The sequence below is a fragment of the Stenella coeruleoalba genome (assembly GCF_951394435.1).
Source record: "Stenella coeruleoalba genome assembly, chromosome: 15".
NCBI lineage: Eukaryota > Metazoa > Chordata > Mammalia > Artiodactyla > Delphinidae > Stenella > Stenella coeruleoalba.
The window spans coordinates 9831656-9855761 of NC_137161.1; the positions used below are offsets into that span (position 1 = coordinate 9831656).

The window sequence follows — 24106 nt, forward strand, 5'->3', positions numbered from 1 at the left end:
CCTCCCCCTCGTGTTTGTGGGGTCAGGAGCAAAAAGCTTAGACTCCCAAAATGGCTTTGCTTTTGAAGAATCAAAGAATTATGGAAAAACCTCTACAGTGAATATTTATCAGCAGCTCATATCTCAAGGAGGAAAATAGCGCAGACGTGCTTGTCCCCTGCTCTTCGTAACATGCCGTAAACCTCTACGGTGATTGTATCTTGAGCATTACGCTGAAATTGATGTCGGTTGCTAAACTTTAGTGGGCGGAGGGGAGGGGAACGTTAGCAAGAAGGCTCCTCTGTTGTCCCTGGTGTTGTTTGTTCTATTTGACCACATCCTTCTTTTGTGGATGGAAATCTGGAGGATCAATTATGATGCAGATCTGACACCATTTCCATTTGTGGGAGCAGCGTGGCCAGGGATGTTTGGACTTTTGGAAATTCTTACATTGTTAAGATTGTTTTTCCTCCACTTTGAACTGGATGCTGCTACTTTGGTGTGATCACAAACACACTGCCTGACCCAGAGCATTTCATCAGAAGAAACAGAAACATAGGGCTTGTTTGTGGCTTTATAGAAATTGCCAGGGCCTCTCTTTATTTGTGAATCTATAGAACTGCCAGTCTAGAAATTAAAACAGGACTGATCCCTGTGGAAACACGCATCACTGCTAAAAGTAATCTTCCTTCACTATGCTGCAGATAATCTAGTTTAATTTTTTTCTAATAATACCCGAAGTAACTTATTTGCATTTAAAAAGAAGTGATAGCTCCAGTTATCAGATATGGAAAAGGCTTTGAACTGGCTTCTGTATTTCTGTACAAAGGTCTTAAATGTTGTTGAGCCCTACCTTTATTTTCTAGAACTTTCCAGCAACCAGACAGGGTTGGGAGTGGAGGGGTGTCGTTTTCAGTTTATGTACAATTACCCGGTATTTGGGTGTCTTGAAAACCAAGGATGGTTATAATTAAAATTTATCGTGTTACCTGGATTTATTTTTGGCTTTGTAGCCAATCAGAGACCCAGACATTCCATTGGCTTCGTAAAACAGCAAATATCACAAAGACCATGAATAAATACCCATAGCAATTTGTTGGGTGCAATTGTAAGGCTTTGAAATTCAATGACAGGATTGAGAAGAGGCAGGAAACCCTGTGTGAGCTAGAGGCCTAGGGGTTGGGAGACTCCTACATGAGCCTAGTGTCCTTGAGGGGCACTAAATTACTAAAGGATCAAAGAACGATGCCCAACGTTGTCACGTGCGACATATGTATATATTTATGTTCATGAAGACAGTATAGTTTGATGGTTGCACAACATCACGAGTGAGCTCTGCCTCTTAATTATACACTTTAAAACAGTTAATTTCATGTTAGGTGAATTGCATGTCAATACAAAATAAAATGAGACAATCTCACCAAAAAAAAAAAAAACAGGATAATTAAGATTTGGAAAGCACTTTACAATTTACAGATTTTTTTTCTTCTATTTTTTAACATGCACTGTCTGGCTTAATCCTCATAGGATAGGACCCCTTTGGGATCCATGTTCTGAATATTCATCTCATTTCGTATCCAGGTGAGGGGACTCGACTCACCTAGAGTCACCCTCTAGTGACAGAATGAGAGACTTCGAAGTCCTGCTTTTCTCTAGTGCGCTTGCTCCATCAAAATGACAAACAACAGCCTAGTTTTCTACGTGTCGATTTACAGGTTTTCTGGATGCTTGTTTGCTTGCTCAGATGGTATTAGAGTGGGAAATGTGGCGCTTAGAAGCCAAGCAGATCTGTGCTGGGAGCTGCTAAGTACTTGCTCTGAGCCCCTCCCCCACTACCGGCACCCCCTCCCCCTCCCGTGCTCATCTCCACCTGGGGCTGGATCTCACCCAGCCTCCCAGGGCTGCTCCAGAGCCAGCCCAAATGCAGTACATTATAAACATGCTTCATAGTGTATCTGTCATGCAGCCAGACCTCAGTAATGGAGCATTTTCACTTCTATGAGGATGGTTGTAATCGCTGTCATTTTTATTCCTATAAACGTGACGACATTGACCCACCATCAAAGGCAGAGAATTCTTTTCAATGTAGAATATGGTTCAGAGCGTCAGCAATTTTAATCTGTGTGCAGATTAAAGATGAACAGGAATATTTTTAAAATCACTTATTTGGGAGATTTTACTCCCCTCACAGATGTAACTGTGAATATCTGTATGTCTGTGTAAGTATATACATATCCGTACAAGAAATTCCCATCACGGTAAAATATTATATGTTAGCCTAGGCGTGGAAGGAAAAACGCTGGAGAAACCCATGGTCTCTGGAGTGGGTGGGCTCATAGTCTTTCCTTTCCATGGAATATGTTTGGTAACGCTTGATTTTTTGTTTGTTTGCCTTCTTCATCCTATATCACCAGTCCGGGAAGCATGCCAGGCACAAAGTAGACCCCCCCATACATTTTTTGTGGAATGAACATATATAGCGAATATGTAGCCAGGAAAGCAATGAAGGGAATTACACAAAATAAGTTTTACGAAATCCCCGCTTTTATCGCAGTAAGGAAAATACCCTATGATAATATACTGGTCAAATTTCCAACAAAAGATGTATTTCCAACTTTATTTTTCACTCTCTTTTTTCTTAAGCCCGAACTGAAACAACAAAAGGCATGTCTTTTCAGAATCTATTAGAGGCACTGAGCTCCTGGTGGAACAAGCTGGATGGCTCTTGTCCTGGCTAAATTCTATTAGCAGAGGGCCACGCCGGTGGCTTTGCGTTGCCTCGCGAGCTTCAGACGGTTTCGACCGCACCTCCTGAAGTCCCTCTTCATGACATCATTCACATCTGTGGCGACTTAAGCCTCCTGTTTCTTTGAAAAAGGAATTTGAGAATATGAAGGGTTTATACTCTCTAAACTAATTAGCAGTGACCAGTAACTTGAGGAGGCCAACGTGCCCTCTAGGACACTCAGTTTACCTGGGGGTCTCGCCAGGTCCATCCAGCCATTTCTAGATACGTTACCAACGCCAGTGAGGGAGGAAAGGAGGCGTGCACGTTTTTAAAATAGAGAACTAATTAAGTGTAGTTCTTCCAAGATTTCTTTTTGTGTGATGTGACCTGGCAACCAAATGTAGCATCCGGTGTTTGAGAAATGGATTTTCAAGGAAAAGGTGGTGCTCTACGGAAAAAAGTTTAATTATATAAAGCAATTAGTGAGATGGATACATTAAAAGAGAAGACAATAAGTGGGTTTTCTTGCATAATTGTAACATACAAAATATGTATTTATAACATACATAAATAATATAGTGTGCTCCATCCTGATATGGAACAAACTTGAAGATATAGTAAATAAGGAAGTCCAGGTATAAAATGGTGTACATAAGAACTGAAATTCGAATGGCTAGGATGGCGAGAAAAGCCAGCAACTTCTACGTACCCACTGAACCCAAATTGGCATTTGTCATCAGGATCAGAGGTATCAGTGGTGTGAGCCCAAAGGTTCGACAGGTGTACAGCTTCTTCGCCTCCATCAGATCTTCAATGGCATCTTTGTGAAGCTCAACAAGGCTTCAGTGAACATGCTGAGAATTGTGGAACCGTACATTGCGTGGGAGTACCCCAACCTGAAGTCAGTAAATGAACTGATCTACAAGCGTGATTATGGCAAAATCACCAAGAAGCGAATTGCTCTAACAGATAATGCGTTGATTGCTCTACCTCTTGGCAAACACAGTATTATCTGCATGGAGGATCTGATTCATGAGATCTATACTGTTGGAAAACGTTTCAAAGAAGCAAACAACTTCCTGTGGCCCTTCAAATTGTCTTCTCCACGAGGTGGAATGAAGGAAAAGACCACCCATTTTGTAGAAGGTGGAAATGCTGGCAACAGGGAAGACCAGATCAACCGGCTTATTAGAAGGATGAACTAAGGTATCTACCATGATTATTTTTGTAATCTGGTCAGTTAATAAACAGTGACTGCTTTCAAATTGAAATTAAATAAATAAATTAAATTAAATGGTGTACTTAGTATAACAAAAAGCATATAGGTTTAGCAGCATCCCTGGACCACTAAATGCCAGAGGTACCCACCCCACCCCCAGCTGTGATAACCAAAAATATCTCCAGACAGTGTGAGATATCCCCTGCTTAAGATCATCCCTGCTTAAGAACCACTGGGCTAGGGCATTCCCTGGCAGTCCAGTGGTTAGGACTCCATGCTTTTACTGCCGAGGGCGTGGGTTCAATCCCTGGTCGGGGAACTGAGATCTTGCAAGCTGCATGGTGAGGCCAGAAAAAAAAGAACCACTGTGTTAGACTGTGCAAGTCATCTGGTGACTGTTTTCCAGTTTTTCATCTCACCAACTTTTGGGGAGATGCTTGCATTTCCTATAGTAACGATTAATGCACTGGGTAAACAACATGAATGGGTAACTTACAGATTTGTAGAAATGTTAATCCTGAAGTTCTGTCCTTTTTATAATCAGTACTCTTGTTTTTTATGAATTCTCAACCATGGAAAAATTCTTAAAGACCTTCACCTCCCTCAGCTGGACTCTCCTTCCTCCTCCTAAAATATCCTCTTGTGCTTCTCCAGCCCTAACTCCAGGAAGTTAAAACACAACCATTTACCTGTTACAAATGACTAGCTAAAGTAATCCCCAGTCTTTATGGCCCCCAACTTTACTTCCGAAGAGTGTTTTTACCCAGCCCTAGAAAGTATTACTTTCTGCTTGAGTGTAATTAAAATCCCAGTCATCTATTCAAGAATGCCATGGCCAGTAAGATATTAATTGTGTCTTGGAGCTGGAAAGTATTCTTCCTAACAGGACTTAATGGAGCGTCAGATCCAAGAGACATTCATAATCATTGTCCCGTCCGGAAACATGACACTGGGGAGACTGGGGAGATGGATCATTCACTTTCTCTGTTTTAGGATTTAATGGAGGGTAAAGTTTTTTTTTTTTTTTTTTTTGCGGTACGCGGGCCTCTCACTGTTGTGGCCTCTCCCGTTGCGGAGCACAGGCTCCGGACGCGCAGGCTCAGCGGCCATGGCTCACGGTCGCAGCCGCTCCGCGGCGTGTGGAATATTCCCGGACCGGGGCACGAACCCGTGTCCCCTGCATCGGCAGGCGGACTCTCAACCACTGCGCCACCAGGGAAGCCCTGGAGGGTAAAGTTTTTAATCTACTTGTTGGGAGCTTAATATTTCTAAGAAAGAAAAGACGTCTTACAGTCTCAAGAGCCAGGCGGAAGTCTCTTTTTATTTTTTCGTTGAGTTTAAAGACATTTTCTGGGTTTTCTTATGGGAATTTATTCGTCATTACATTAATTCTAAACAACGTTCATTTTTCCCACTGTTCTTTACCAAATAGGCAGCACAAAAATGTTATTTTTTTTAAAAAGGCACAAAGGAACAAAACAAATCATTGTGACTACCAACACCCAGGGAAGGCCACAGAGACATTGGGATGTGTCTGTCTTTTGCACACCTTCATGGTGGTGAAACTCAGAGCAGAGCTCAGCATTGATTCTGGAATATCGGGGCCAACACCAGATCCGTGGAAGGCATTATATTCCTTAAGTGGATTCTGTTAGGAAGGCCTAATTCCCTAACCTGACTTAAAGTCTGAGCCAGATTCCAAGCCAATGTTTCAATGTTGTTGGGTCAGGATACCTTAGATAATCCTGTGTTGTTTTGGTGTCTGCGATTTCTGCTTGTCGGTTTCTGTCATTTGCATGTATGTGATTTATTTATTTAAAAGAGGTAGTCCATTCGCGGGATTGAATATTCAAAAGGTACAAAGGGCTGTGCAATAAAAACATTTGCTCCTCTTTTTCTGCAAGCACCGATTCCCGTCCCATCTCGGGCACCACTGTGAGTTTCTTGTTTATCTTCCTGGGGATTTGTATACATTCACAGGCAAAGGTTTTCACACTGTCTTTTTTATTGGTTGCTACAAATGAAGCATATTAGACACACTGATGTTTATCTGCTTTTTCCACTTATATATGCATCTTGGACATCGACCCGTATCATCAGTATTAGAGAAAGCTACCTACCACATTTTTTGAAATAGCTGCCTGGTATTTCAGTATACAGCTGTACTTAATGTTTTTAACCATTGACCAACTTACTGCCATTTACATGGTTCTACTCTTTTCTGTAATAACAATGCCACAATGATTATTTGTAAATACAAAAGCATAATGTAGCAACCGCCTGAATACCACCCGCACCATCTGAATTAAGAAAGACTCCTCTGGGGCTTCCCTGGTGGCGCAGTGGTTGAGAGTCCGCCTGCCGATGCAGGGGACACGGGTTCGTGCTCCGGTCCAGGAAGATCCCACATGCCGCGGAGCGGCTAGGCCCATAAGCCATGGCCGCTGAGCCAGCACGTCCGGAGCCTGTGCTCTGCAACGAGAGAGGCCACGACAGTGAGAGGCCCACATAACGCAAAAAAAAAAAAAAAAAAAAAAAAGAAAGACTCCTCTGCACTGCACCCCAGATTAAAAAGCTGCTCTAGAATTTTTTATTATTATTATTTTAAACTAACTTTTGTGGAAAGCTTTGTATTTACTAAGATAAGTCATTGTTATAGACTGAATGTTTGTGTCCCCCCCAAAATTCGTATGTTGAAATCCTAACCCCCGATGTGATAGTATTAGGAGGTAGGGCAGGGAATTCCCTGGCCATCCAGTGGTTAGGACTCTTTCAGTGCCAAGGGTGCGGGTTCAATCCCTGGTAAGAAGAGACACCAGAGAGCTTGCTTCCTCTCGCTGTGGTCCAAAGAGAAAATATGAGGATACAGTGAGAAGACAGACAACCATCTGCAAACCAGGAAGTGGGCCCTCACCAGACACCACATCAGCCAGCACCTGGATCTTGGATATCCAGCCTCTAGAACTGTGAGAAATGTTTATTTTTTAAGCCACTCAGTGTATGGTATTTTTGTTGTAGTAGCCTGCATTGACTAAGACTTTCAAATACTTGTTTAGCTCTAGAGACCCTAGAATTGAAGGAAAAAACTCTTATTGCAAGCTACATCAGTCAAGTCTCCTTCAACTGTGAGAGAAACCTAGCTCACATAGGCTTAAAATAGGAAATATACTGGATTACGTAACTGAAAAGGCAATTGCTGTCTGGTCTCGCTTCAGGCATGGCTGCATCCAGGTGCTCGGATACTGTCCCACAGGCCCTGCCTTCCTCTTAGGCAGGCTGTATGTGCAGGATCCTAAGGAGCTCCAGGCTTACATCCTCCCAGCTTCCAGTCCAACACCAAGAGGGTATATCCTCAGGGTTAGATCAGGAGTTCTAAACAAGAATTCCATTTTGCTTTTTCTGAATGGCCTGGGATGGGTCATGGGCCCACCTTTGATACAGTCAGTGTGGCCAGGGACATTCAATACTGGAAGACAGCCTCTCTGTTTACGCTACTTGTTCCTATCTTTGTGTGGGACTGAGTGAGGATGTGATGGCTATAGCAGCTTCTGGCAACCACGTGGCAACAAGTCCGAAGATGGAAAACCAGTGCAAGAGGAGAGACAGCAAAAGGATGGAGAGACCCTGAATCCTGGTGGCTTTGCTGAGCCACCAAACCCACCCAGAACCACCTACCTCCAAGACGTCTTGTTATGTGAGATCATTAAATATCCTTAGCATTTAAGCCATGGTTACTTGCAGCTGAAAAGACCCTAGTGGGCACATCATCCCTGTGAGGTAGGCTTTCTCCTCTTCATTTCACAGTTGAGGAAACTGATGCTCAGGGAGATTAGGGTTCTGGCTGAGAACAAAATTTAAGAAAATAAATGAAAGAAAATGGTCCTGTTGGTTTCCACATTGCCTCCCTCACCCCAGGCCTACCTGTTCCTCTCAGTCTTCCCCATCTCATGTTAGGGTATCGCCAATCGAGGCTAAAACCAAGCTGCTAGAAGTGATTCTTCTCCTCACCCAGTCCACCTGGTTCAACATCACAGCCATCATCCTGGACTCTGAACCCATCTGCCTCTCTCCACCTCTACCACCACAGCTGAATCCAAGCCCCGGTCCCCGTCATCTCCCACCTGGCAGCCAGCAGGCAGTCCTCACTGGTCTCTGCTTCTATTTCTGACTCAAACATTGTGTTCTCTACCCAACAGCCAGAGCGAGCTTTTAAAATGAAATCAGAGGATTTCCATCACAGCAGAATTACAAACAAACAAATAAAACCCTAACCATGGGACTTCCCTGGTGGCGCAGTGGTTGCGAATCCGCCTGCCAGTTCAGGGGACGCGGGTTTGAGCCCCGGTCCGGGAAGATCCCACATGCCGCGGAGCAACTAAGCCCGTGCGCCACAACTACTGAACCTGTGCTTTAGAGCCCGTGAGACGCAACTACTGAAGCCCGCGTGCCTAGAGCCTGTGCTCTGCAACAAGAGAAGCCACTGCAATGAGAAGCCCACGCACCGCAACAAAGAGTAGACCCCCCCCTCACCACAACTAGAGAAAGCCCGCACGCAGCAACAAAGACCCAATGCAGCCATGAATAAATAAATTTAAAACCTAACCACGTCCCTTGAATAAAGTCCAATGACCTGGGCCCAGCTCACCTCCACAAATCCATTTTCTGACACCCTCCCCCAGCCCAGCCTTCACCCCAGTGTCCTTTTAATCCTGGAGATCTCTGAAAGGGACACACTGGAGCAGCTTGGGTCCTACATCCGCTAGCTGAAGGATGAGGGCGTGATTCCATCACTTTGTGGAGTCCATTGCCCATAAGCAACTCTACTGGCCTCTGGGAAGACAAACTCATCTTTCAGCCAAAAAATTATTTGGTCCAAGTCTGCAGTTCTCAACTGGGGGCAGTTTTGCCCCCCAAGGGGCATTTGGCAATGTCTGGAGACATTTTTGATTGTCACACCTGGGACGTGCTAACAGCATCTAGTGGGGAGAAGTCAGGGATGCCCACGCTCAACATCCCACAGTGCTCAGGACGGCTCCTACCCCAGAGAACAATCCAGCCCCAAATGCCAACAGTGCCAAGATCAAGAGACCCTGCCCTAGGAAACGGTGGCCCCTTTTGGATGGGGACCTCCTCCCTTCTTGTACTGACCTCCTGACTACAGTCTTTTCGACCATGTGCCCTTTACCCATCGTGGGCTCCGCCTTCAGGTTCTCCCTCTGCAGACCCAGTGTCCACTGCTTGGGGTTCACAGCCCAGGGTCCCAGGGAGGATGGGTGTGGCACACATATTCTAAGAGGAGGCTGTCCTGTGGGATCAATGTGAACCCCCTCCCCACTGTGAAATGTGCTTGCTGTCACCTGCTCAGAATGCCCCACACCTTAGCAAGTCTTTGCACCCGCATTTCATCCGTTTTCCTCCCTAAGCTCCTCCCCCACAACCCCATCCTTGGGCCACTACCCAGCCCTGGTCTACAGAAGGAGCCCCCTAAGGAGGCAAAGCAGTGACATTTAAGCTACTCCGAGGACACTAGGCAGGAAGCAAGGGTGCGCTGGAAATTGGTGGGGTGTTTGTGGCTGTTACACTAACTAGGGACTGTCCCCTGGCATTTAGTGAACGGGGCCAGGGATGACAGATGTCCTCAGTATGTGGGATAGCCCCACACCACAAAGAGATACTACCCTCTCCAACTTTCTGTGTGTTGTGGAGCATTAATGTAGGACCTGTAAGAACATCACTCTTGCTTATTTTGTCCTCTGTGCTTATCTGTAATTGGCCTTGGCCTGTTATCATGATGTTAATTAAGGTCAACTTCCATTTTCTCTTATCTGATACAAATAAGCCTGACCTATTCATTCTTGTTGTAATTATGTCCATGCATGCCCTTTGCTCTTTCTTTTCCTATTCTGATTGGCTCCTAAATTCAAACTTGGCCATTATTGGTTGGAATAATTGTCAGACTTCTTTCAAATGTCTCCTAGCCTAGTATCCCAAGCACTTCCGTATGGAAATAAATATTAACATTTTTGTCTAGAAAACAAAAAGTTACCTCTACTGGGAAGCCTTCACTGCCCCCCCCCCCCTCGCCCCTCCTCAACCCTCTTTCTGTGCTGAGAATGTCTCTTTCCTGGAACTCATTGACACGGTAGTTAAATTGTTTTATCTGTACCTTTGTTTAACGTCTGACTGCCTCCTACCCTGCAAGCTTCCTGAGAGCAAGAACCCTGTCTTTCTTATTCTCCACTGTACTGCATTGCTTGACATGTGTTCTAGAACACAGGAGATGACCTGTATATATTTGTTAGATAAAAGAGAAGGGACAGAGGAAGGGAGGGAGGGAGAGAGGAAAAAATTGTATCCAGAGCTTTGTTTTTTGAAAAGATATTAAATAATGCATTGAGGCTCCTTTTGGGGTTTGGAGGGACACCTGGTAGGTTCACTATAAAGCACTATGTCTCATATTTTTCTAGCTTATATGTTTATTATTTATTCCCTTGAGGGGAATTTTTGAAAAGCGGTTCCTGCTTTAAGAGACCAAGCAGAATCGACGAAAGTGAGTGGCCACTTTCTGTACGAGCAAAGTTTGGAGTCATTCTTTTGACAGGTGGCATCACAGTTCCTACTCTGGGCCCAGCAAGTCCCTGGTCCTGCCCTCAAGCAGCTCACATTGCTGGAGGGCGACTCAGACTCAGAGACAGGTCGTTACAGAGATGTCGGGGCGGGGGAGGGGGGCACGGGGGGCAGAGTGCCCAGGAGCGCTAGACAACATGGTGAGGGCTGGTGTGTTATCCAAACATGTCAGTTTCTGGTGACAAATGGAACCACCAGGGGGGTGACAGCCTCCTCCAAAGCAAGCATGGCATGTGATGACTGGGAGTTGGATGCAGTGTGTTAAAGCCGTGGCCGTAAATCGGATGATGTTCAAATGTGCCATCATTGGGTCAGGTCAGTCTCCAAATCTGTCAAACCACTTCCTCTTGGCCCCGGGTCAGCCTTTGTAGAAAGAATTGTTTTCCTGAACTGCCCTCATACTTCATTTCCTTACTGTCTGTGATCCCTTAAGTTTGGATGAGTCTAGATGGTTTTATAAAAGCTTTTTCTTGAAATTACAAAAGTAGTAAGGGAACATTGAAAAAAACTTATAAAATATACACAAGAAAACACTGTGTTCAGTTTTTAAGATAAAGATTTCAGTGTCATCTCTTTGCATAGATACTTTTTAAAGAAAATGGGATTTTTCTGTATATACTTTTTTTTTTTTTGGAAATAATTGTAAACTCCCAGGACATTGCAAAGAGCATAGAGAGGCCCCATGTTCCTTTCACCCAGCTTCCCCCAGTGGTCACGGCGCACATGACCATAGTACAATGTCTGTACATACTGTTGTGTAGCTTTTTAAGAAAATTACTCCTCTAATGCGAACATCTTTCTGTGTGTTACTCTCTGTTCTCCCAGGTGCCATGCTTGGCCCCTGCGGTCTAGTTTTCACGCTGCAGCCAGAGGGATTCAGTTAAAATCTTAGGGGGATGGCAACCCTCCTTTACTCAAAATTCCCAAGGGGATCTCACCCCACTCAGAGTCTTCACAGTGAACTAGGAGGCCCCCAACCCTCTTAACGTCTGGTCACTTTTACCACTCTTCCCCCTGACTCACTCTGCATCAGCCATGCTGGCCTCTTTGCATTGTCCAACATCTCAGATGTGCTCCTGCCCCAGGGCCTTTGCACTGTCTGTTCCCTCTGCCTGTGTGCTTTTCCTCAGGCATATAATTGATTGTTATATCTATTATTCATTGTATGAGCAGCTGCCCCCCAGTTAGGATATGAGGTTCATGAAGGAGGTATCCCAAGTACCTAGAGCACACTGCTATATACCTAATAAGAGTTCAGTGAAATAGTCACTGACGTACAAATTAAGAGTGATTAAGAGCTTGGATTCTGTGTTTGAATCCCAGCTCTGCCACGTAGCTGCATGACCTGGAGCAAGTTACTTTTCTGTGCCTCAGTTTCCTCATTTGTAAAATAGGGGAACAATAATTATCTATCTCACAGGATTTAGTTACTTTAGCTGAAGATTACCTTAGTTAATGCATGTAAAGAGCTGCTGCAATGTCTGGCATAAAGTAAATGGGAAGCAAATGCTAACCACAGTATTGTTGTATAGCAATGCTGTTAATTATGTGCCATGATTGATTTTAGCAATAGCTGGATATTTAGTTGCTTTCCATTTTTCATGGGCTTTTAGAAAAGTACAGTGAGCTTCCTTATAGCTAGAACTTTGCACATGCTCCTAATTATTTCTTTAAGAAAAAATATTCGTGATAGCTTTCTTTTTCCACATAACTGCTCTCCCCAACCAGAGTTATTGCCGGATAACTCCCCAACCAGAGTTATTGCTGGATAACAATTCCTTTTGATTGTTTTTCTATCACCAGTGTCTTATATCTCATAGGTTGCACAAATAGCCCTCAAGCAATCGTTGTTGAATAAATGAATATTTAAGTGAATGAAAAATACACTTTTCCTAATGCAAGCTGACACACTAGTAAACTGCACATTTGTGTTTCAGAAATGACACATGGTAGGTACCTGTGGCAGAGGCTGCCCTTGTCCTCAGGTAGTCATTCTTCTCTTCTATAAAAGCAGAAACGCTGATTGATGGTAGGACACATTGGTGTCCAGAATAAAGACTCATTTCCCAGCCTCCCTTGCAGCTAGATATGGTCATGTGACTATGCTCTGGCCAATGAGATGTGAGAACTTCCCAGTAATGGCCTTAGGGAAGGAATGTGGTCTCTCTCCTTCCTCTTTTCTATTAGGTAAATGTTGATATGGTTCCTGGAGCTCTTGCTTCCTTATTGGACAATGGGAATCACAATTTGAGAATAGTAGGACAGCTAGATGGAATGAGCTTCAGTTCCTGACAATCATGAAACCGCCATACTGGCACTCTGCTGCCTGTAGGTACTTGAGAGAAGTAAACGTGTCTCCTTGTTTAAACTACTGTTACTTTGGGTTTTGTATCCTGCACAGCCAGACCTAATCCTAACTCATTCAGGGCTCAATCAATATTTCTTGACTAAATGAATAGAAAGTTTGTACCTACGTTCCTGGGTTTACATTTGGCAAAGCATTTTCTCAAGCTTTGTTTAATTTGGTAAAAGTGCTAAATTAAGTTTCCAACCTTGTACCTTCCAAAATCTACTGCTGGTCTCTGGTATTTCTATAATGTGATGTATCATGTAGGATGCATCTGTATACAAAGGTCATTCAGTTTGGTTTAGACAAAGACATTTAATTATCTCAGAAAACAAAAGTCTTGTATCTCCATTTGACATAATGGTTCAATGATGTCATCCAGGACACAGGCTTTTCCTACAGTCTGTTTCCCCTTTCTCAGCATTTTACTGACGTCTTACCTCATGGTCCCAAGATGGCTGCCACCACAACCAATATCATGTCTCACACAGCAAAGGGAAATGGGAGTGGGCACAACAGTGCCTTTTCCTCCTGTGGCTTCCTCTTTTTGTCAGGGAGGGAAATCTTTTCCAGAGGCCCCCCAGCTGGTGTCCATCTCTTTGGCCAGACTGGGTCACGTGACCTCCTCCACAGTAATCACTGGAAAGGCGACAGAATTGCTCTGATTGATACAGACCAGCTGGTCCTCAGAGTGTAGTCCACAGAACCCTGCGGTCTCTGAGACCCTCTGAGTCAGGGGAGCTGTGAAGTCAAAATGATTTTCATAATGACACTAAAATGATACTTGCCTGTTTTCGTTGTGTGGACATTTGCACAAATGGTGCAAAAGCAGATATGAGACTCCTGCTGTCTTCTATTAAAGCCAGTCACTGAAGAGATTTGCATAAAATGTAAAAGACTGAGTGCCACTCTTCTCAGTAAATTTTTTTGATTTTGAAAAATATTCATATTTCATGAATTTTTTTGTTACCATGTAATGGGATTATTATTGTTTTAAATGAATTACAGTTGTCCCTTGATATCCTCTGGGAATTGGTTCCAGGGCCCCCGCAGACACCAAAATCTATGGCTGCTCAAGTCCCTTGTATATTGTAAGATGGTGTCGTAGGGTCAGCCCTCAGTATCCACAGAGGTAGGACTCACCCATGCAGGGGGCCGATTGTAATAAACAAATATTTTAAATTCTCTCAGTTTCCATTTCTAAGTTGGTATCTTGAGATAAATCAATTTGAGAATTGCTAATTTAGATGAATCCAGGAGGTACACACCATTTGGTCTGCACAAAATCAAGGTCTTGTTATAAGGAATGAGAAGAAAATGGTTGTCCAGGAGACAAGCAAGAATGTCTGCCACACTTTCCAAGAACTCAGATCATATATACAGCCTGTGTATTATTAAGTACTTGTATCTATTTTTTTTTTTGGTCATTTGAGTATATGGTTTATGTTAAATTTATACTTCATGGCACTGAGTTTCAGATTTAAGAGTTTAGACCCAGTGGTTCCAGCACTAATTAGTTATATAACCTTCAACGGTGCCTGCGCCTCTAGGAGCCTCAATATCCTAATCTGTAAAATGGGATCATGGACCACTCTTATCATTTTTGCAAATTCACTCTTCTGGTGGGTTAAAGAGATAAAGTACAATTAGTACTAGCACCTAGTACCATTCCTGACACATAGTTAGTAGTTGCCATTAATTCTCTCTCGCCTTTTTTTTTTTAACTTTTATTCATGTTCTAAGTCACAATCATTCTCATTTTGGTTCCTTGAGAAACTGCGGCCTACCAAGGTGATGTTTTAATATGACATGTGGTGAAATAGCCAGAATGACAGGTGTGGCCCTCACTGTCAGCGGAACATAAGATTGCATGTGACCAGGCAGTGGTGAAATGGTTCTTCCCTTCTCCAGCTCCTGATCTATTCTCTCTCTCTCTCTGTCTCTCTGTCTCTCATACACACACAGCTACCTAAATATATACGTATGCATCTGTATTTATTTATTTCATGCCTGACTTTATATCCTATCATGAGAAATAGAACCATAAATAAATCCAGTAAGCAATTTCCCACCATCTTTGATGGGCTTATTACATTGTCCCCACCAGGAGTAAAATTGTTATTTAAAAAAAGGCCTGAGGGGCTGCTTAATGGGCCCGGGAGTTTCCTTTTCATTTAATGAAAATGTTCTGGAACTAAATCATGTTACTGGTTGCACAATGTTGTGAATGGACTAAATGCCACTGAATGTTACACTTTAAAATAAAGTGGTAGGGCTTCCCTGGTGGCGCAGTGGCTGAGAGTCTGCCTGCCAATGCAGGGGACACGGGTTCATGCCCCGGTCTGGGAGGGTCCCACATGCCGCGGAGCGGCTGGGCCCGTGAGCCATGGCCACTGAACCTGCGCGTCCGGAGCCTGTGCTCCACAATGGGAGAGGCCACAACAGTGAGAGGCCCGCATACCGCAAAAAACAAACAAAACAAAATAAAGTGGTAAATTTTATGTTATGTGTATTATACCACCAAAAAATACATAAAGCAGTCCAAGAGGCTTTCTGGTCCATTTTAGGGAGACTTGGAGAGGGGGTAGGGTTCCCCAAACTCAAACCTTCCACCACAGTGAATCCTCCCTCTGATGGAGGCTTGGGGCCCTACACACAGACTCGCTTCCTCTTGGACTGACTGGTCCATCTGCCTGTCCCACCTCTTCATTTCCTCCTATCCTGGAAGCTGGAAACATTACAAATACACCCCCAAGAATGTCTTATGTAGAATGATCTGCAAAGCTGTGTCTCTTACCAGAATGGAACTGTTGTTGCTAATGCCTAACGAGCATTACCTTCCGAAGCTGCACCAGACATGTGTTCATAGGCAATGTCTTCATCCTTCCCCATTTCAAGGGAAGGGGATGGCTTCTTGGCACTTTTTGGAAGTCCAAGATGCGTACTCCCAACTGTTCAAAGACCTGCCGTTTACTTACTGTACTTGTGTTATCAAAGACCCCATAAAATCAAATGATTTCCTCTGCTTTTGTCCAGGACTCTGGAGAAAATGACACTTAATCACCTCAAATTCCCTTCTGTCTGTGATCCCCTCCGAGAAATAAAGCCATAAATATGTTTAGTTTTGTTGACATTCACACCGGAAAGAGCAGAGAGTTCCAAGTAGTGCGGTTCCTTTCCTATTTTATTACCAAACAGCAAGAAAAAAACAGCAGAGGGGCTTTCCTGGCAATTCAGGGTACGACAGTATACTTGTTTTTTCTCCCCAAGGCGGGGCGGGGTGGGGGGGAGCATATCTCTTCACACCATTGCCAAAGCCAAAAGGCTTCTGAACGCACTGACGCTGCACACAGCCATTCAATAAAATGCTTAGAGCACCTCTGCCCCTGAGCAGGGAATCGGGGGATCTGAAAAGCGTTCATGAACAGAACTGCGTCCTCTCCTCCTCCTTGCCTCGCGTTTGAAAATATCAACAACATTCCTGTCCACTGTAATCAAATACTTACGCAAAAAGCTATGGAATGCGCAATAATTTGTCAGGCGTCCTTTTAGTGAAGTCCGCTAGAGCAAACTCTGGTGGGCCCCCTTGACCCTGAGAGAGTGTGCCCTTTAACCTTATTTGGGCCTCTTTTATGTGGGGCTTCACTCTGACCAGATGGCTAAACTATCAAAGGATTTTATGAGTAAAAACTGCTTTCTCGACTCACAAGTTGTATATTTCTTTCCATGTTAATGTGAACTATCAACCCAGAAGCTTTAAATTGAAAACACAAAAGGTGTCCTGCAGCTGGGCCTCCGGCCTCCCCGCATTGTGTGTGAGCACAAGGGCTATGGGTGTTTGCAGAGAAAACAGCTGACACCCAGATGAGGACAATTTCAGCTAAATATTTAAAATAGCCATCAAGAAAGGAATGATTGATTGATTTTTTTTTTTTTTTTTTTGGTTCCAGCCATGATCTTTTATCAAGCTGCAGGCAAACATGCTTCCTGCATAAATCCAAACTGTTATCTTTCTCTCTCTCTATCCCATGCTTCCACCTTTCAGGAAGGCTGGGTGACAAACAGTTATTAGACCCAACTGCACCTGGAATCCTAAATCGAAAATGTCGCCTCTCAACGTTAGATTTCAAGTTACATAGTCCTGAGAGCTCGGGTGGGTGGTGTGTGTAAATGAATAGTTTGTTTTGTAAATTCTTGGAAACGTTCCTCAGAAATGAGTTGACTCAACAAATATTTATGAGCGTAACCCATGAGGCAGACAACAATTCTAGCACCAAGCAGATTGCTTGAACCAGAGCTGGAGGACTCCTATCGAGAAGATGCTCATTTATGTTGTGTGCTGAGAAAAGCAACAAGAAATAAACACCCCAAAATGGCAAGTGGTGATAAGTGCTGAGATGAGAACAAGACAAGGCAGTGTAATGGGGCCGTTGTGTCGTACAAGGATGACTCTCAAGTCTGTATGGTTAGGAAAAGCCTCATTGAGAAGATAATGTTAAAGCAAAGATCTGAGTGAGAAGGAGCCAGACTCAGGAAGACACAGGCCAGAGCTCTCCATTCAAAATATAACACAAGGGCTTCCCTGGGGGCGCAGTGGTTGAGAGTCCGCCTGCCGATGCAGGGGACACGGGTTCGTGCCCCGGTCCGGGAGGATCCCACATGCTGCGTAGCGGCTGGGCCCGTGAGCCATGGCCACTGAGCCTGCGCATCCGGAGCCTGTGCTCCGCAACAGGAGAGGCCACAACAGTGAGAGGCCCGTGTACCGGGGGGGAAAAAAAAAAAAAAAAAAAAATATATATATATATATATAAAAAACACAAGCCACACATGTAGTGCTAAATTTTCTAGTGGCCAGCTTTAAGGAGGTAAAAAGAAATGGGTAGAAATAATTTAAAGTTATTTTTATTTTAATAAATGTTTTTAAAATAGTATACTAATTACTATTTAAATGTTTTTATTTAAAAAGTTTTATTTTATTTTAATGATATATTTTATTTCATTTGTATTATATACAATTTTATTTGAGTTTTTAAAACTATTTTAAATTTATTTTTATTTATTATTTTATTTATTTTTACATGTATTTAATAATACATTTTGTTATATTTAACCTCATATGTAATGTTAAATTTTCTAGTAGCCAGATTAAAAAGGGTAAAAAAAGAAACAAGTGAGATTAATTTTAATAATATATTTTATTTTTACTAAACTCAGTGTATCCGAAACATCTTTTCAAAAATGTTTTGAAAAAAATAACAAATGAGATTTTTTTACTTTTTTTTTTTCCCCACAATAAGTCTTTGCAGTCTGGTACAGGTTTTTTACCGACAGCACATCTCAATTTGGACAGTAAATTTTCATGAGAAAGATTTGATCTGAATTTCAATTTCATCGGGTTTACAATTGAAAAGGTAGATTCACATACGCAAATTGTACTAAAGATACTTAAACATGTTCTAATAGTTGAATGAAGTATCAGTTTTGAAGTTTTAAATTAAAAGGAAGTAAAGTTAGAAATCCAGTTCCTCAGACACAGCAGCCCCATTTCACGTGTGGCCCCCGTGACACGTGGCGATCAGGTGGGCCAGCTCAGGTCTGGGGAGGAACGTCAGAGCTTCAGAAGGCCAGCTCGGGGGAGGACCAGTCAGCGCAAGGTCCGGGGGCTGGAAAGGGCTTGCTGTCTTCCAGGAGCAGAGAGAGTAACCACGGCGGGGAGCAGAGGCAAGCATGGGCTCGAACCAGGTCCCGCTGGGTCTCACAGGCTGTGCAGAATGCTCGGATGTATCTTAAGTGTGACTTGTTAGTCCCCAAATGGAAGGCAGGGGCATAGAGTAGAACTAAGTTTATTGTGATACTTTGGAGAGTAAGGTATCAACTTCTGGGAACACTGCATATGTCCACACCAGCCAACCTAGGAACACACACCAACAAATGTCACAGGGTCGTAGGGAGGTTCACAGCACTGCTGGAAAAGCAAAATACTGCAAGCAGCCTGAATATGCACCCATCTGAGAAAGGATAAATAGAACGTGATACGTTCCTGCGAGGAAATATGATCCTGCAGTTGAAAAGAATCATGTGTATCAACATGATACATCTCAAGAACAAGAAACTCTTTATATAAATTAACTTATAACATTTAAAGACACATATATAGAGGTATACACGTAGAATATTAAAATTATTGTAACATAGGCTAGAAGGAAACATCAATATCGTGATAGCAGTCACTTTGGGGGGAGGCCTTCAGAAAAGGTACGGTGGGCTTGACTTAATCGGTAATGTTTTATTTTTTATTTAAAAAATATCAGAGATTGCAACAGAATGATTCTGTTTGCTGATTTGGGGGCAGTGGGAATATAAGTGTTTGTTCTACTATGCTCTGTACTTTTCAGTTGATTTGAATATTCTCCAAATTAAAAAAAAATCTATCAGAAGAGAAGAGAAAGGAAACCTTTGTCACCCTCAGTCCTCATATGCTATCTGTCTCTGCATTTTCTGTAACCTTCCAGCGCTGACCATGGCTTAGAATTAGGCAGTACGGATCTATTACATATTGTGTTTACTTATAACCTTTTCTGGAAAAAAAAAAAAAAGTTGCTGGCCTGGTTCTGCAATGTCTGAGGCTGACAAGAGCATTTTTAACTCTTTCTTCACTAGCGTCAAGCCACCTATTTTTTTTTTTCTCCCCACTAGGATTTTTTTTTTTTTTTGGTACACGGGCCTCTCACTGTTGTGGCCTCTCCCGTTGCAGAGCACAGCCTCCGGACGTGCAGGCTCAGCAGCCATGGCTCACGGGCCCAGCCGCTCCGCGGCATGTGGGATCTTCCCGGACCGGGGCACGAACCTGTGTCCCCTGCATCAGCAGGCGGACTCTCAACCACTGCGCCACCAGGGAAGCCCTAGCTTCAGGATTTTGAGGCCTCACATGTCCCTGTACCTCTCATGGTTTGGAGCATTGAAGGCCAAATGTGTTCCACATTGAGCAAAAACATAAGTTAAGTGGAAATTCAAGACTTGGCATCACCATTCTCCATTGCTGCAAAGAAAGTAAAGAAATTCCTCTTCTCTGATTTCTGAAGCTATAACTTCTGTTAGGGACTCCATGTCTGTATCCTTCGCAAAGTTGCATGCTGAAACCCTAAGCCCCAGTATGATGGTATTTGGAGGTAGGGCCTTTGGGACATCATTAGGTCATGAGGGTGAAACGCCCAGGACAGAATTAGTGCCCTAATAAGAGGAAACACTAGGGAGTTTGCATCCTCTCTCTCTGCTCTCCACCATCTGCAAACCAGACACCAGATCTGGTGGCACCTTGATTTTGGACAGCCTAGCCTCCAGAATTGTGAGAAATCAATGTTTGTCACTTATGCCACCCAGCCTGTGGTATCTTGTGACAACAGCTCGAGCTAAGACAACTGCCAATCCAGCCTTTCTATAAAGCTGTGTGGCTCTCAGCACTCAACTTCCCCGAGCCTTAGTTTCCTCATCTGTCTCATGGGGATAATAATCATCGTTATCTCCCTCATAAAACTAATATGAGATACAAGTGCAATAATGCGTGTAAGGTCCTTGGCGCAATTGGTGTTATATACATATATGTTAATTATTCCTGTATCTCTCTTTTTGTTGCTAACATTTATGTGACCAGATGACTCTATTGGATGGTGGCTAAGAACACAGGTTTGTCAAATAGGCGTGTTGGAAACCTACTCACACACTTCTAAGTGAACTTGGGTCACTTGGTAGCCGTAGGGTAGCTGAGAGAACTGAAGGAGATAATCCTTGTAAAGCCCCTTCCTGGCAGGGGCCCTGGCCCGGGGTTCGTGCTCCGGAAATGTGGGCTGCCAGTGAAGGCGCTGATATGCGGAAGGCCCTGGTTCCTATTCCGTGCAGGACAGGAGCGGTGTTTGCAGCAGAGAAAGTACTAGCATTTCAGAGGGTCCCACCTGCTCACGTGCAGCGCGCAAGCTGACTTAATCTTGCAAATTCATTCAACAATTTCTTAGAGACAAATGTTATTCTGAGCTGCATCTCTATCAACCACCACACGTCCTTTTAAAAAGCAGCCTTATATATTTAAAAGAATGGTTTGCTCCTGTTTGTCGCTTTCTAAGTTGCTCTAGTTGTCATTGTTAACCCATCAGGCTTGCTTACCCAACCAGGTTTATCAATGGCAAATGTTGAGGGCTTCATTGAGTTATGACTATAAACATAAGGGATATGAGAACAAGGTGAAAGGTGGCTTCTTTATAACAGCTGTAATTTATCCAAGATTTTGTCCTGGCCTTTGATTTGGGGGCTGAGGATCTAGTGTCCCCCTGATTGCATTAGGAGCAGCCTTAGGGGTCAGACGGAATTCCAAGGTCCTGGAATCAGTTAGAAAGCTGGAACATACACATGTGTGAAGGCACAGGGAAGAGGCCTTTATAGCAATCATCCTCCAAGACGCAAACACCAGCTCTCTGCCCAGGCGACCTTGGGAGAGGACCGGCCAACTTCAGGGACGTCCAACCTGCTCTCGTGCTCAGAAGGTCCCCTTAAATGCTTGGTTTAAGGCTCTGCTGTTGCCATCTTGAAATTCTTAATAAGGTTTTTTTTTGTTTTTGTTTTATTTATTTATTGGCTGTGTTGGGTCTTCGTTGCTGCTCGTGGGATTTCTCTAGTTGCGGCGAGCGGGGTCTACTCTTCGTTGCGGTGCGCAGGCTTCTCATTGCGGTGGCTTCTCTTGTTGCGGAGCACGGGCTCTAGGCGCACAGGCTCAGTAGTTGTGGCACCCAGGCTTAGTTGCTCCGTGGCATGTGGGATCTTCCCGGACCAGGGCTCGAACCCATGTCCCCTGCATTGGCAGGTGGATTCTTAACCACTGCGCCACCAGGGAAGCCCTCTTAATAAGGTTTTAACAAGAGGTCATGAACTTTCATTTCGCATTGGGTCGGGCCAGTTCTGTAGCCGGTCCTGGGAGAGGAAGCCAGGGCTCTCGTTCACCCTAGACACAATCAGGACAGTTATAATAGATGACAAGTATATTGTACACCCAGGGAATAATACTCATCACAAGTGACATGCATGAACCAAGGACTTGCACAAACTATCTCATTTCATCCTCCCATGGACCCATTTTAGAGATAGTAGAACTGAGGCATGAAGATAGTAATGATAATTTACATTTATCAAGGACTTGCTATCAATATATACCAGTCATCTTTTTTTTTTTTTTTTTTTTTTTTTTTTTTTTGCCATATGCGGGCCTCTCACTGTTGGGGCCTCTCCCGTTGCGGAGCACAGGCTCCGGACGCACAGGCTCAGTGGCCATGGCTCACGGGCCCAGCCACTCCACGGCATGTGGGATCTTCCCAGACCAGGGCACGAACCTCTGTCCCCTGCATCGGCAGGCGGACTCTCAACCACTGCGCCACCAGGGAAGCCCTATACCAGTCATCTTGATAAGCACTTCATAAGCATACTCTCCTTTAATTTTGATAACAGTCCTGTGAGGTGAGAGTCATTGGTTCAGCCACATCTTAATTCTTCTTACAAATATAAACTATTAAGCAAGAAAAAAGATAGAATAATCCAAAGAAAGCAGAAGGAAGATGGTAATAAAGATAATTTTTGAAATAACATAATAGAAAACAAAGATTTTGAGAGGAAAAAAACTAGCCAAGCCAAAAGCTGGTTCTTTGAAAAGACAGATATCTAACTAGGCTGATTAAAACGGATAAAAAACATGTAAATAAAAATATTAGGGATAGAAAGAGGGCTTAACTACAGATACAGAAGAGAATGATAATTACAGTTGAATACTGTGAAAGATTTCATGCCAAAAAAAGGTGAACTCTCGGCAAAATTAACTTCCTAGGGAAACATCACTTATCAAAACTGAACCAAGGGACTTCCTCGGTTCAGTACGCATGCATATCATATGTACACATGCATGTACACATGTGTACACACACATGTATGCACACACATCAGGCAAGAGCAGGTTTACGGGTTAGTTGTACCAAATATTCAAGAGACAGGAAAGAAGAAGCTGTTTACTGCTGCCTGATACTGATAGCTAACATTTACTGTGTACCAAGCACTGTGCTAAAGACTTTAGATGTTTAACTTCATAAAAGGTGGGGACTAGTATCCTCATTTTACAGATGAGGAAACTGAGACCCGGAGATTTTAAGGAATTTGCCCAGAGTCATGCAGATGGCAGGTGGTAGAGAGAGCTGGAATTGAATCAGTTCTTGTGTCAGCTCTACAGTGTAGCATCCATTGCCTCTACCTTCAACTCCCACCCAGAACTGGACGAGGGAAGCCATGTGGTCTGCGTCTAAGAGACAAAAGAGCAGGACCTTTGTGGGCTCAGGCTTGACTCAGTGTCTATTTCAGTCCCTGGGATAGTCACCCAATTAGAGCACCTAATGGGGTTCCCTGCCCCCACCTAGCTCACATTCCACTGTTTTCTTAAGCGGTTTTGTTTGATCATCCTCTTAAGAGATAGCAGCTTTGTCATAGGAGGGCATTGTCTTTTGGAATCTAATCAAGTTTGGAGGTAGGACCTGATGAGTATCTCAGCCCCATGAAGACAGCTGCGGGCTTCCCTGGTTTCTCAGTGGTTAAGAATCCACCTGCCAATGCAGGGGACATGGGTTCAAGCCCTGGTCCAGGAAGATCCCACATGCTGCAGAGTAACTAAGCCCATGCGCCACAACTACTGAGCCTGCACGCCTAGAGCCCGTGCTCCAAAACAAGAGAAGCCACCGCAATGAGAAGCCCCTGCTCGCCACAACTAGAGAAAGCCCCACGCGCAGCAACGGAGACCCAACGCAGCCAGAAACAATAAATAAATAAAATAAATAAATTTTTTAAACATAAAGAGAATAAATAAAACAAAGACTATAAAAACATCTTATGTTTGCAAATTTTACAGAAACACGTGACCATGTGAATAAATGCTAGGGCCCTTACTAGGGCCACTGAAGGAAACTTGAAACTTAGGTTTCACATGCCTAACACATCCATCTCAACCTCTCTTAAATCATGCTTTCTGGACTTCCCTGGTGGTCCACTAGTTAGGACTCTGCACTTCCACGGCAAGGGGCACAGGTTCAATCCCTTGTCAGGAAACTAAGGTCCTGAATGCCACGTAGCCAAAAAAAAAAAGTGCATTAGGAATTAAGAGCTCAGCACCTTAAAACAATCATATATA

The 24106-nt window shown here is 43.7% G+C and overlaps 1 protein-coding gene across 1 annotated transcript; it reads left to right on the forward strand.

Annotated features, from left to right (window-relative positions):
* Positions 1-3349: 3349 nt before the first annotated feature.
* Positions 3350-3912, forward strand: LOC307198015 (large ribosomal subunit protein uL30-like; the record flags this gene model as incomplete). The annotated part of the gene is given in 2 exon segments (XM_079944600.1): positions 3350-3488; positions 3491-3912. Coding segments are annotated over 2 exon segments (561 nt in total).
* Positions 3913-24106: the final 20194 nt, after the last annotated feature.